General features: G+C 37.7%; 1 protein-coding gene across 4 annotated transcripts in view; it reads left to right on the top strand.

The window, feature by feature from the left end:
- trps1 (trichorhinophalangeal syndrome I) overlaps nt 1–15,798 on the top strand; it is a 134,071-nt gene that overhangs the window by 13,910 nt on the left and 104,363 nt on the right. For all 4 annotated transcript variants that reach the window (XM_015049224.1, XM_015049234.1, XM_015049242.1 and 1 more), the window contains exon 2: nt 12,927–13,344. In XM_015049224.1, the coding sequence (XP_014904710.1) occupies nt 13,332–13,344 (13 nt within the window). In that variant the 5' untranslated portion in view covers nt 12,927–13,331. The remainder of the gene's footprint in view (nt 1–12,926; nt 13,345–15,798) is intronic.

Raw genomic sequence — 15,798 nt, 5'->3', positions numbered from 1 at the left:
GAGTATTGTGCCATAAATATGCTACATACACAACCACATTTATGGCAAATGGATAATAATTTCAATCTACTCAGCCTCGAGACTTTTGAATAGACTTCTTTTTTTCTCAAAAATAGTCAGTGAGACTTTTTTTTGGGTCTGATTTTTATTTTTCTCAAGATTCCGTATTTTGTTTCAAAGCCACCACTGTCTTTGCTCGCCAATATCAATTTGAGCAACTTTTGATTTCCAAGGAGTGTTGCTTCATTACAGCTTACATCATAGTTATTTATTGGATTTTGTGAAATAATTTTTCAAAATAACTGCTTTGCAATTTTTAATATTTCTGAGGATCTCAGATATGCTGTTCAACTGTTTTGATTGATTACTACATGTAAGCATCAGTTTGTGTTTGTATTCGCTGTAGAGTAGGAAGACCCTTCAATAACTTCTAAAGCTTTCACAACAATAAGTCCCATCAGTGAGACCTTTTAGTACTTCAATATGGGAGATTTACTTGTATGAAAAATGATAGGATTTTCAACTTCTGACCAGTTAATTGTAGCCAGTCTAGGAAAAAAAAAAAAAGAAAGAAAATCAGAAACGTATAAAATAGATTTTCCTTCGTTGAAAAACTACTAGTCTTGCAAAGTCTTGGATATCAACAAAAGCAGCTTAGTGTTTTCACGGATCAGAGAGTATAAAAAAAGAGAAAACATAAAGAAATAAACTTGAGAAGATAAAAATCTGGTTTTCTAAAGAATAAATTGCTTGAACAATCAGAGTTGCTGTTGAACATATGGAGACTGTGCTTACGAGTAGCACCAGTTAATTTTGGTTCAGCCACCACCAAACACACTTGAGTTGCCAAGTTTTTGCACAGGCAGACTGTAGATGCTGAGAACCACCAAATAAAATGATGTCAGTGTCATGAGAATCTTTGACGTTATTCTTTCTTTTTGTAGGTTTGATTTGACAAAAAGACAATAAAAATACCTTCCCATGAAAAAAAAAACAATGAAAAAAGTCTGCTTTAGTGATCTAAATTATGGATGCGTTACTCAGGATAGAATAAAGTTCGACCCTGTGATTTTTACAACATGAAATCGTCAGAACACATTATTCTTTTTAAGAAGACCTTCACTTTATGCTGTCTTAGTTTTGTTTTCAAAGCTTGAGGATGCTAAAAATATCATGATAAACTTTTTAAAACTTTTTTAATGTGGACATTAAAAATGGGCTTAAAATCTGGATAATTTGACTGGAACTGGAATAACTGTTGATTACATTTCTATCTGTAAATTTTCAATTTTTGGAATTGATCCAAAACAAGGAAGCTTACTTTTTTTTTCTTTTAAAAAAAGACACACACCAATCTGATGGCCAGAGACGATGTCAAATTTTGTTGCCTGATCTGTAAATCAGTAAATTCACAGATCAAATACTGCATCGGAGCTAATATCTTCCACTACTTTTTATTTCTGTAGTAGTAGAGGCAATATGCTCAAACTGTTTAGATTTGTGATTATTAAATAGTCTTGTAAAAGTCTGAATGTTACAGCGATGTTCAACCTTTGACTATAACGATGGACTCCTGCCTTATTTATCTACAATTCTCTTTAAAAACTTCCCCAAGTAATTTTTTGGAGCTGATTCATCAGAATTCATTCAAGGAACATCAGAGAACCTTTTAGAGATCAGTGAAATGTGTTGGCATCAGCATGTTTCCTCTTGTGAGATATGAAAGATTTTGATGGTCAGCATGTTTTTTTTAAAGAATAACATTTTAAAGAGGAAGTTTTCCTCCATCATAAATAGTACAATTGCTTAACACTCCAGCACTCTCATTCATTGGACCTTATGAGGGATATTCATGTGTTTTTTGAGAAAATGTAATAGTGTTTTTCCCAATAAGTTACTAACTGCACATTTTAATCGTTTCCCCTTCGTGTGTGTGTGTGTGTGTGTGTGGAAAAAAGTGGATACAGGGATAGATGAATGATGGGGGAAGAGAGGTGGTTCTTTTTTTTTTTTGAAATGGAAATTGAAGGGGGACACACATCTGGGGGTCTTTCAGACCTTTGTGGCAAGAGACGAAGAGGTGGGTGTCAGAGGCCCACAGTCAGAAGTGTGTGTGGGTTGTTTGGGAGGGTATTGGTGGGGGAAGAATGGACAGATAGACAGAAGAGGAAAGGATATCTTTTCATCTCTTGGAAGGTAGGAAGGCGGAGATAAGTAAAAAAAAAAAAAAGCCTCCAGAGGGATTCTGGGTCAGCGTACGGCTGCGAGGAATGGAGGAACCGATTGAGTGCGGAAAAAGAAAATGGTACGAAAGCGCATTAAGTGAAACAAGAAGCTGGAATGGACATGAGGATGGATTACATGTGAAGGAAAATCAGAGTGGAAATAGGGTGAGAAAATAATGGCTGGAACGATGGATGCGCAACAGAAGGATACACCTATTTGCATAAAGAGGAGGAGGAGGGAAAGTGGGGCGAGAAAAGGGAGCAAAAGATCACTTGCTATGGTTGAAAACTTTACGGCTGACAGTTAAATTTACCTCAGCCCTGTGTGTGTGTGTGTGTGTATATGTGTGTGTGGGAGTGTGTTGCACTGGGTGAGAAAGCCCAGTGGGGGGCATGGCATTTGTTCAACAACATGGCTTTTGGGCTTTTTTATTGCTTTACACACATGTTGTCTTCTTCCCTTTATTTAGAGGCTGATTTAATCTAATATGAAGAGTATTCTCTCTCTTATTTTAGATTAGGTTAAGCAAAGTGAATTAACTTTTATTTGACTATGTTCACAGTTTTCTAGAAAGTCATGAAACCTTTTGAATTTGTAGAGGTTCATGAACACGTACATTGCATAAATTGATAAAAAAAAAACATTCGTTTTGTTTTTAAGGATATATGCAGGAGTAGTTTTTCTTGAAGTGAAATTATTGAAATTATTTCACCAGGAAGCTACTTTGTTAGGAATGTTGAAGTCAAAATGTTCTACAGTTGTTCTACAGTTGTATGACAGTATATAGGGCAATAACGATTCATCAAATGATTCAAATACCTCAATTATTAAAATTTCTCGAGGCAAATTATCTGCCTTGAGGATCCATTAAATTTAGTTTTACTATTTAGCACACGGTGTTCCCGCCAGATAATTATTTGTGTTGCACAACGCTCTCACTTCCACTAGAGTTGACAACTGCTACGTGCTATTGGCATAACGTAGGGTGACCAAACGTCCCCTTTTCTCTGAATATGTCCACTTTCCATGTTCTGTCCGGGGACAAGGGGATTTCACTGATTGATAAAAGTTTCCAGGGTTTTATCATTTTTTAAGGGATCAAAATGGATCTTTAAATTGATGCGCAATGAATTGGAAAACAAGAGCCTCTCTCCCAGAGCGCCTGCCTAGAGGGTGTTTTTGAGTGAATGGCGGCAAAGTGCGTGGTGGGTGTATGTACATGGGTGAAGCGGAGACACAGAAATGGAACACAGTGGGCTGCACTCTAGCATTGTTGCTGATGTTTAGTGCAGGTGTAGCTTTATGAACGAAACGTAAAATAAATTTTCTAGCACCCCGGTCGCAACAAATGAGTGGCGAATACACAGTGGTGTGTACATAGCTGACATATGTACACACCACTGTGATGAAAGAGGTGACAAAGATTTATTCTCTTACATGGACACAAACGCTATAAATGGCTATGCAAAGTGAGACCTTGTCTACTAAACTGACTGCAGAATACGGATAAAAACTGGAGTATTCTTTTATTTAAAAATATATCTGTCTGCTTTTTATTATTATTATTACATCGAATATCATTCCAGGCTTTGTATATTTTTTTTTATCCAGGTTGACTTAAAACATGAGCTATTATTGTTGCATATTGATTTCTAAAAAGAAGAGTAATTGCTAAGGATGAACAGATATGGAAATGTCTAAATATGTAAATATCTACTACTGGTATTACCAATATTTTAATACCAATATTTTATCTTTTTTTTTTCATTTGCTTACTCAATTAGTCATCCAAAAAATCAGTAGATTACTTCATTACTAAAATAATCATTTACAACAGCAGTACGGAACAACAATTTCTCTTAAAAATACACAAAGTTATAAAGCAGGAGTTAAAAGAGTTTTATAGAATCTAAACCTTATCTTGAAAATTACTAAGACGGCACCAGTGGTACATTTTATGGCTGGCATGAAATGTAGAGGAAGTTAGATGACCATAAGCCATTGATTAATAAAGTGATAATACAAGCTTCTGCAATTGTATGCAAACTCACTAGAGATAATCTTGTAGATTATCTTCAGCTTAGCACTGTGATGTACTCCATGTAACAGTCACTTACAGCTCACAATCTCCTTGATGTTCACCACTGTATTTCGAACTGCTCAGAAAAATCAGCTGGTTACCAGAGTGGGCCGATTTTTACTTGACCAGTACTGACCGCATACTGGCTCTTCAGAAGCTTAAAATCCGGTACCAAGTTGTTCTCACAGCAACACTCTTCAGTATGGATGCTGCTACAGAGAGAAGGCAACTCAAAGTTGAGTATTTTTAGCGTCAGGTGCATCAAATCAACTTAGAAGAAGCACAGAAGTGGAAGAAGCCGTTTAAAACTAAACTTTTCTGCGACATGGCAAGACACATTTCATTCATGGTACGACGGAACAAGAGTGAGCAAGACTTTTTGCAGGCAACTGAAAGGCTAAAGGGCATAGAGCAAAGTTACTCTGTTTTGTCCTTGCCAGCTTTCAGCCTCTGTTTTGGAAATCAGAAAGTTCTTCATCCTCTTAGAATTACATACAAACTGCAGTTGTAGTAGTATTAGTCACTCTTACTCCTAAACTAAAGGGAATTGTTAACTCCTGTTGTATTAATGTTTTGTCTATGGGTTTCCTATCTTACATAGAATAGTATAAATAATGCTAGAAATGGGTATTTGAAATCATGGTAAATGTAATGCAAAAAAAATAATACCAACACAATTACTGCAATAAGTTTAGCTCTGATAGAATTGTAATATAATTTGGACGTTGTCACTGATTTACTAACAGAAGCAACTCAATTTATTAATGATTGTGAACTGATTTATGAACTGTGAGAAACTGTCTAGGCACTGCATGCTTTTATTAAACGTATACACGTGAAAGGAGAATGGTATCAGTGATTCTCTTTGCTTTCAGGCTATGAAATGCTTCGTTAAAACTTAAGGTGAGTCACTCTGAAAATATGATCATATTTGGCTTTAAATTTTGATTCAAATCCAGTTTTTGTACAAAGTCCGACAACTTTCTCCATGTTGATTCCCGATAGTGCTTCCCTTGGACGGCGTGCAGATAGACCGGCTTTGGAAAGGAGCATAATGTCAACATTGCGGGTTTGAAATGTTCCGTTGTGTGTGTGTGCGTGTGTTTGCAGGTGTGTATGTGCATCTGAAGTTTGTCCAGACTATTTTCCCGTAGGGCCTTGCTCTTGCAGGAAGCGTCTTTGGTATAAGGAGTGGAACTTGTGTGTTGGTCAGTAAGTGTAGAGCCTGTTTTGGTGCATAAATCTGTTTGAATGTGTGAATGTCCACTTGTGTGCAAGTGTGTGTGTGTGTGTGTGCTCGTCTTTGACTGACGTAATGTTTGAGCTTACCCAGACATTGACAAACCACACCGTGACAAATACACACACACACACACACACACACACACACACACACACACACACACACACACACACACACACACACACACACACGTACAGTGTTGTGTGCACGTGTCCTGAAAATCATCAGCGATTTCTGGCAGCCAGTTTGATGTGTGTCTCAGTTTGTTTTCCGTTTCTTTTGGGGAGGAAAAGACAAGCAAAGCAAGAGTCAACAATCAACATGTTGATTTATGCAGCTACTAGTTCTTTCCATTACGCCTACCACCACGGAAGCAGAGTTTGTTCTCCATTATTTTTGATGTATGAGAGCCTTAGCTGCGTAGCGCAAGGTCAGAATCAACAGTCAAGAGTTGATTTATGCAGCTTTTGGTTCCCTGCTGCTATCGTACATCAGGGCAGGATATTAACACTGTTCACAAGGCAAAAGTGCCTACTCTCTTGACTGGGGTTGGTGAGTTTTGTCCCCTCTACCAGCCACAGCAACTGTTGGTTATTGTCTTCCAGTGACTTCTGAAGTGTTGCAGCAACTTTTAGCAGGCAGCGTCAAAACCGCCCATTCGTAGGGCACAAACTGTAAATCTTTGATTAATGCTCGTGTGTGAGCGTGTGCAACTTTGTTTCACTGAACACATTCTCAAAGAATGTCATTTCTCATTTTAGCGATTGTGACAGCAAGTTTAATTCTGTTCCCTGCTGCACAAATATTTTCTGGCAGCAAATATTTAACAGTAAATGAGGAACTAACATTTTCAAATTATTTTTCTTCGTGGAAAGAAAAGTTGTTCAGGATGAAGTCGTATTTGTCTTTCAAATTCAAATTCTCATGTAAATCAGACTTGATTATGGGGGCTTCACAGGGATTAGTCTTGCACCTGTATGTTTGTCACAGTACATTTTTATGCTTCTAAAAGGCAACATTTTTAAACAACAGAGAATACATTCTGCTGATGTTACTTGTACACAATAGCACTGAATTTGAATCAACTCAAATTGACTGATTTGTATTACCAAGGAACATACAGTGCTATGGAAAGGTGATTACGTGGAGATTATCAAGATATTTTTCTTTTCTTTTTTGGGAAAATTTGAAATTGTTCTTTGTTCGTTTTGGTCAGTAACATTGAAACCCGACTGTGCCAAACATCTAATTAATAAAATGTATTTAAGTTCTTGATTAAAATACATGTTGAATGTTTTTCGTTGTCCCTTTTCTTGGCACCTCTGCCTTTGTGAAATAATTCTGCCCAGATGAGTCTCAAAAATATCTCGACTATATGTGTTCTCACAAGTATTTGAAAGAACGCATTCCTGAGAATAATCCCCACAGGAAAAGGCAAACTCATGTAAAGCACTTCGAGACAGTCCGAAGACACACATTATGGGAAAAAGTCGGTGTCTCCGTAACACGCACGTGTCTCACTGTCAGAACACCACTTAAAAGCTCTGGGCGTTGCTTGCAGCAGTGAATAGAGACCACTCCCTCAGCTTTCACTTAAGCAGCTGAAAGATCTGGTTGATCAAGGTTGCTGAAAGACGCATACAGAAGAGCAAAGCAGCCCCGACACAATGGCTTCTTTCCTCACAACAAACATGATAAAGGAGTTTCTGTTTTGATCCATTGTTTATCTCTGCAAGTGGAGTTTTACCAGGTGGAGCGCCTTATCAGCAAACCAGTTTGCACAGTGTGAAGTTTAAAGAATTATGTTGAAAAACATTTCTTCAAATTCTGATTATGCTTCTTAGTTTAAAGAGCAGTATTTTCTGCTGACATCCCCGTTTTTTTTTTTTTTTTTTACTCATAAGGAGCTATGCAGTCTATTTTGAGTTTATGTTAAAATAAAACTAATAATTTTACCAATATTGCTTTTGCATGACAGAAACCTCCATAATTCTCTCTCATTAATCTGATCAAAGCAGTTGATATCCCTCACTCTTGAGCGGCCGGGTAACCTGATCGGTGTTTTGGTGTACTTTGATTTCACAGCTGAAACAAACCTACTAGGAATTGGAATTACTCTGCTCATTTTGTAAGAAAGTGAGTGGTAAATGGTTTTGACGTGAACATCAGCAGTTAATGTCGGCTGCTCTTCAAATACACTCAGCGGGGTCCATTTTTCTGACATGTCATCCTCTGGGAACCATTAGTATTTTCTGTCAGAGGTAAAACTATATTCCTTCATGGTTTTCCTCTGCCATCAATCTCTCTGACAGGAAATTGCTTTAATTGAGTTTTCACTTGTATACTCAGATTGGCATTGAACGTGGCAAGGTAGATGCAGATCAGAAGTTTGGTTAGTTTGATAAATATGAATGCACTTTTTGATGAGCAGACATTGGGACCGATTTTCATATGGCTTTCCTTTTTAAGACTTGTACTAAGGCTTGTGCATGCCTTTAAGATTTATATTTTTGTTAGCATTTGACATGCAATTTAGGAAATTTATTGAAGTTTTTCATTGCATTTATAAGGTGCTTTTAGCTCCTGCGAAATAGGCGTAGGCCATTTTTAGATTGTCATGATATGAGATCCTTTTGTTGAGTTTGAGCAGTTTCACAGTATTTAGTACTTAAAGGTATGTGGTGATCACTTTTATTTAAAACAACAATACAAAATTAACCATCATGATTATTGCTGCTGTTCTGACTTGTACAAAAATATTAGATGTCCACTTAATTTAGTAGTACTTTTTAAGTAAATATGTTTATAGTGCAGATTTTCATTTTTGACATGTGGATTATAACAATCTGATATTTGCTGGTTAATTAGCTGGGCTACCTGCTCCACTAGTCAAATGGCTGTTGGCTACCTAAATTATTTTCAAAACATCCAAATGTGTTTTTCTTACAAGCTTGGGGTGCATAGTAGCCACCTATCAGCCAGCTCGCCTGCAGTGCTCAGCAACAACAAAAAGAAAAGTATCGTTTTACTCTGTGACTCGTACAGCCACAGAAAACTCGGATAGCTCTAAAATTTGTCTGGTAAATTGTTTCAAGTATTTTTAATGATCTACCAGACAAAGTCTGAGATATATTATGATCTAACCATTATGTTTAAAAAAAAAAAAAATCATTTTAACCTACTCACTTAGCATTTGATCTTTTTTCCTGAGTTTGCAAAGCTTTCTGAATTTCTCTTGAAGAACAGTAAATAAAACCCTTCAAAAATATTTTGATCTGAGCTTTCCCGACATGATCGCCCCTTAATTCATTCATTCATCATATTAAAGGCGGAGGCAACATTTTACTGTGTGTGGGGGAAGAACTACTGTAAAACAAGGTTTCGATATTAAATTTAAACAAAATTGCTGACACAGTCTCATATTAAAAGTGAGTATTTTAGCATTAGTAATTGCAAACAGCCAGTGTGTTTGTGTGACCGTAGGCCCTTATGTCTTTTTCCTTTTCCCTTTTCTTTTTCTTTTTGTTTAGAAACAACCTTAGTGAAAAGTATGGTAGTATGATCTGTCATTACTTTGGTATGGCGTATTCATTAACCAGAAAAAAAAAAAAATAGGAATTTTGGGTTTCGGGTTGCCTCGTTACTGGTCAGTTTGCTACAACTTTGAATTGTTTCGTTTAACAGTTGATTTCTCTGTGCATCTCTGTCTGAAATAGTTTCTCCTCCAGGCAAATTATTGTAACTGATGAAATGAAGAACACTAGTTGAAAAACAGGTGCTAGTGTTACACCTGTTTGCTGGCAAATCCATGTGTATATGGAATGTTTTTAATCTTTAGCAAAACTTCTTGATCCCTCGGATCTCATTAAGGAAGTTGCTTTTTAAATACATTTGAGCTATGAACACATGTATGGTACGTCTGCTACTTTTTTCCCAGCTGCCAGAGCTGATCTGAGCTCCTTCCTCACAAATAAACTCGATAAATAGAAAGAAAAGAAAAAAATAAAAGCAAATCCAAACAAGGAAATTACTAAAGTAATCCGTTTCAGATGGAATAGTTGAGTATGAAACAATGTGCCCTCTGTGCTTTAATTGGTGGAACATGGAGCTTAAACTTTGTCTACATAACATCTAAAAACTCAGCAAGACACATCAAAAAGCCCTTTCAGAAACGATCATTTTCCCAAGTACAGAGCGGAGGGGGGATCGGAAAGACGAGGGAAAAAAACAAGCATAATTAGTTTGACCACCATGTCATTTGAAATGGCATTAGCAATAACAAATCAGAAAACAATAAAAGATGAGAACAAAGATAAATTAAACGTATTACGTTTCATGGTTAAAGCGACTGAGAACGAATCTAAGCCATGTGTGTATCGTTCTCAGTTCTCATATATGTACATATGTGTATTTCATGGGCAGCGAGGTAGCTCAGGATGTGTGGGTATGTGCTTATATACACATCTGTGCGCGCGCGTGTGTGTGCTGTGAGCTAGCCGAGACTTGCTGAGTGGGTGTTTGTGTGTAATCATCTACGTCAGGCCGTCATGAATGGTGTGTTTGAGACAGAGCGGAGTGTGGAGTTCCTTGGGCTGGACCAAATTGGAAACAGAAAAACAAACATTCCCTAGGAACCCCTGCTCTCCACCTACCCCCGCCTGCCTCCGTCTGCTGGCTAGTGGCGCAGTCCAACCTGTCTGGAACAATGTAATGTTCTATAGTCAGACCGGACCACACACGTCCTTCAAGGTGGGGGCGGGGGGGTCGGAGGTGGTGATGGTGGGTGGTGGTTGGGTTGGGGGTGAGGGGGGTCTTAGCCGCAGTGACAGTTGGGAAAGCAGACAGAAGAAGCATTTGAAAATGACAGGGAGCTCCGCTGATGGATTGATAGGACAGACGGCTCGAGTGGAAAACTGAGACAGGGAAGTAGGAGTTACACTGGGAGGGAGCTTAAAGTAGCTGGGGATGAAAAGAAAAAAACAAAACAAAACAGCGAGATAAGTCTTTGTGGAGAAAATAAAGAAAACACACAATGTGGAATAAAGCACAGTGAGGCAGCGAATGACAGTGATTAAATCAAATGACTAAGCAGGAGCTCGATTGAGTCAGAACTCCGCAAGGAAAAATATTTAGTTACGCTCCCTCCTTCCAATAAAGAAAACCTTTCTCTCTCCTCTCTTTTCCTGTTGTTCTACTAATCAGTAAGTAGCTGGCCTGTTTTCTTCTCTCTCGCTCTCTCTGCTTTCCCTCACAGCCAAAAAAATAAAAAATAATAATAAAAAAAAATAAAAACATTCTTATTTTCTCGCAGCTCTAATAGCTAATACTATTATGTGGTCAGACTTGAAACAACAGGAAGCATGTACGTGTGTGGATGTGCGCGTGTGTAGCTTCAGAGTCGGGATATTGCAGCCTGGAGAAACCGTCAGAATGTAATCCTTTGTGGTTATAGTTTTGTATTTATAAGCTGATGTTTGATTTGTTTAAATTGCTGAAAGGTTATCCGAGGACGCGGGACATTTACAGAAATTTTTACGTATTCCAAAACCATGTTTTTTTTTTTTTGTTTTTTTTTTTACTCCTCTTAAAAATATGACTGTTTTAAGATGGGAGGGTATAAAAATGACTCATAATTTCAGTTATGAGTCATAATGTGCAGATTTCCCTTTTTCACATGAAAACAGTCGGTGTGTTCATTTTCTATTTGTGCAAACAAAGTTAGAGCTACATGGGGGAAGTGGCAAGGAGCACAGGCAACCCTCGGAGTGGGGATTGCAGGATGAGAACGCTATTCATTCTCATCTCTTTCAGAGCTAGTGTTGCATAATTCATGTATAGTAAGCTTCAAACAATAGACAGGGCTCTTTAATTCTGCATGTGCGTATGTTTAAAAATTTGTATAACCCACCGGTGATATCCAGTACGCTGCAATTCAAAAAGTAAAACACTTTACAACCATAACTTTAAATGTATTGGACTTTTATTTTCTAGACCAAACCAAAGTAGCACATAATTGTGAAGTGGATGGAAAAGAATATGTAGTCCCTTTACTTGGACACACTTAAATAAAATCAAGTGCAGATGTTCTGTGAATTGTTGGGGAACATTAGTGAACAAATAGCATCACCAAGAGCAGGGAAAACAACAGACTGGTCAAGGGGAAAGTTGTGGATAAGTTCAAAACAGGGTTTTAAAAAATAATAAAAAATCTGGCCTTGAAGGAAGAGTTTGCAAGTAAAAAGCTGAAATTGTGAGAAAGGATGATGTCGGTGATGTTAAAATGCCATAGCAAAAACAATGCAGATCACCCTAATGCACTACTTCTACTGTGAAAGACGGTGGTGGCAGCGCCATGCTTACCTTCAGCAGGATGCTGATACTAGAAGGAAATCATCGAGTCTGCAGCTCTGAGACCTGTTCTTTTAACTTTTGGATCTTAACCATACTGCAAGAGCTACAATGCATTGGCTTCATTCAAAGTATATTCAGGTATATTCATTGGGAGTGTCCTAGTCAAAGTCCTGATGTAAATCCCACAGAAACATTTTTGGCAAGATTGGTACACGCACACACACACTCAGTCTCCATATTTTTATGGTTTGATTTGTGGTGGTAACTGAACGATGCACACCTGTACACACGCTATCTCCAACAGTCCACAAACAATAAAAAAATGGCTGACAATTAAAGTTGGATGGACAGAAACCAGCAGGCGCCGAAGAGTGAGGTGGGACTGAGAGGAGGAGAGAGAGGGGAGTGGCGCAAACAGAGAGGGTGGGATGATTTTTTTTTTTTTTTTTGCGGTTGGGGCAACAAAAGAGGGGAGCCGAGAATCGAAGAGTCTGTGTTTTTAATGCTAGAATTACAGAATAAAGGAAATGTAATTGTCAGCGGTCACGGCCACTGGAAATTTGATATGGAAATCCCAGGAAATTACTCATTAACGACCTCCTTGTTCAGACTCATGGAACAATCAATATTGAAATGGAGTTGGTAATACTCGTAGAGAAAGTGAGACGCTGGATCCTGTTGCGACTGAATGCTGCTGCAGGCTGTTTGTTTCGTCCCCCATCAATTTTCCTGCACCACTCTCTATACTGAATGTTGTGGTTTTTTTTTTCCCAAAGTGCTTTACCTGATTGTGCATGTAATTAGTGTATTTGCTGGAACATTCCCAGTCCATTTATGCAGCTACACTCAAGTAAATTCACATTTTATCATTTAAATAATAAAGATTCTATCTAAACTGAAGCTAGTACATTTCTAGGTCTTAGATGTTTTATGTATATTAAATGTCAATGAAATAAATTAAAGGCCTTAGCCTTAGTTTACAATTGTCAAATTTTCTCTAAAAAGTTTTGTCTTGTACTTTTCCAGGTTAAGGCAACAACTGTGACTGAAGACCAAAAAGCAGGACAGCATTTGTCACCCAGACTCGAGCTGATCAGGAACAAAACTGCGATGGCGCGCAGTTGAGCAGAAGAGGTGCTGCAGCTCTGGACCAAACGTAGCCGATGCTTGTCCCAGTGAAGGACCTTTTTAAACCCACGGCAAAGAAGCTGAACCATTTTCACTCTGACAGTTGTGGACCTCTGAGGACTCGCAGGGACCAGAAGAGATGGAGTGATACCAGTTTGGGTCCGACGTCTGGTTTCTGCTTTCCATTACTTTGTTTTGGAGTAACAGGGGAACCGTGCAGAAGAGCTGTGCTACCGGACGGACTCGTGTAATCAAGCTGGTTGAACAAAACTGATGCCGAAGCCATGATGTTTTGATAACCTGATGACCAGCACAGGTAAGGTTTGTTTAATTCAGCTCCGTTAAAATGACTCAAAAGCCGTCCACAGCTAAAACCGAAAGGAGTTATTTTACCAGAAGATACAGAAGCACCCACATATTTATTGACACCCCTGGTAAAGATAAAAGGATAAAAATTTCTAAAACAAAACAATGTTTATTGTAGCCGCAAAACTGAAAAATATAGAAAAATACTGTCATCAATTTAAGTATGTTTATTTATTGAAAAAGCATATTCAGCATTAAGAAATAATTTTTCCGATGTTAACACACTAATCCTGATTTTTGGGGCATGGAGTCTTAGTTATTTTTGACGGTCTTCAAATTGGGAAAGACTGGAGAACATATCATTTATTTTGGTCAGATTTATGTTAACGTCTCTGAATCTGGAAGTAGCTACTCCATCGAACCTTATATTACATGTACAGTTCATTAGATATATTGAGAAAGAAAATGTAAGGGAACAGAAATATGTCTACAGAGTTCCAACTTTTTTCAGTGTGAAAATATTCCACTGCAATAAACAAAATTATTTCAGAACTCTTTGCACATCTCACACTCTGCTGACTCTTTCAGATGTTTTGTTTTCCGATTACAAAATAATACAGAACTTAAAAAAAGAATACAAAGTTACTAGTTTGTCAAATTCTATGCATTTATGCATGTTATGTTTAAAACCAGCTTAAATATTATTTCAGTTTAAACCGTTAAAGGGCTATATTTCTGTAAACTTTAGTTTTCTATGTCTTATCTTCTTGTGAAAATAATATCAGTTTAGACTCAATTAAAATAAACATATTTATTAGCAACAGGGATATAGATTGTGTTTGTGTTGTGTAAGCATTTTTCCATTGGAATTTTTATTTTTGATTAGGCAAATACAAGTTTTTTTTTTTAAAGCTTTACAAAAAAAATATATTTATATAGTTAAAAAAAAGAAGGAAACTTAGGTTTCCTCTCAGAGCTTTATTGATTTGTGGACCAACATTGCTTCCTGCTCAGCGACCTTATCTGATTGTTCACATCAGCTACGTTTTTTTTTTAAATTTTTTATTTTTTTTTATGCTGAGTAGCAAAGCACGATGACAAACCCGTCATACTCATACCGTTGGGGGAAGTGACTGTGCATTGCCTCTGAATGCTCCCTGTGCTCTGGGTTTCAGTAATAATATTTGCCCATGATGAGGGAAATCTGTTACTGTACGGCTTGAATGAGTAGAGATCACGTCCACGAACAGTTGAAGAATGTCTCTGACGTTAAACGTCAGAATAACTGACTCATAGTCAAACATTACCTGCTCCTCCGTCATGCTGGTGCATTCCACTTCAGTAAGCCCCATTAGCAGAGCTCATCAGTTCCTCACAGTGAAAATTAGAGGGGATGTCTTTATCAGCTACTTGGCCGACGCTAAATCTGTAAGTAAAGGTTATGAGTGTGCAGTAGACTAAATCTGCTTGATGCTACAGATTGCTAGCAACATTTTCGATGAACTATGTCATATTTTATAACATAGTTATGTGATGATAAGCTCATAAAATGATCATGTGACCTTTTGTGTTATTTGGTGACACTTTAAACCCTGCTTACGTTCGTTTTGCCGCTTTCGTTTTGTGACGTGCATTCAAGAATGCACTGACATATTTGCAAGCTGTTATGCTACAGGAAATGCAAATGCGTACAGTGGAGAGGTTATTATGTAAGTGTGATCTCAAGGCTGCAGCGGTTTGTGACGAGGAGTACGTAATTATTGCAGCGTCTTCTGCTTCTTCTGCAAATTTCATGTGCATTTATTCTGGTATTTCTAAATACGTGGTAAACCTTTATTTTATGCGAGTTATAAATGGGTGAGTTTGTAGACGTATATATTGTCTTTTCATACCAAATCTAATATATTTTTATACCAACACAACTTTATTTTGTTGGACTTGAAATTACATATTTTAGAAATGGTGTATAGACACTTTGTTAATCTCTTGTTTACTATACAAACATGCATGTGTCACCAGTAGAAAGGGAAACAACTCCTCATTAATCAGGTTTGGTATGAGAGGCCATCTGCCACAACCCACCTGGGTTTTGAGATGGACGCCATAGTGGTTATTGTGTAACCACTATATTGTGCCATAAAAAATACACTAATATAATATTTACATTTATGAGTGTATTTTTAAGCTTAGTTCCGACCCCTTTGTTTACAAGTGTAGAAACTGTTCCTATTTGCCCTTCTTCAACCCCCACAGATGGGGTTGTGATGCCCCACTGCTTCGAAGCCTAAAGCTAAGGGCTGAACATGAGGGGCAAGTGGTAAAATAGGACTCAGCCTTAAAAGAGCCGTTAAACGGTCCACTGGCTCTATCAAAATGAAAACGGGCCACAGTCAGACCAGATGTTTCAGGTGTTTCAGACTAAAAGAAATTGGCTCACGTTTTACATTCACAGTTTTGGTTTTCA

This window comes from Poecilia latipinna, unplaced genomic scaffold (assembly GCF_001443285.1).
Source record: "Poecilia latipinna isolate Pla-1442-1.1 unplaced genomic scaffold, P_latipinna-1.0 Scaffold44, whole genome shotgun sequence".
NCBI lineage: Eukaryota > Metazoa > Chordata > Actinopteri > Cyprinodontiformes > Poeciliidae > Poecilia > Poecilia latipinna.
Note: the sequence above shows the minus strand (reverse complement) of the source record. Positions and strands in the feature narration are given on the sequence as shown.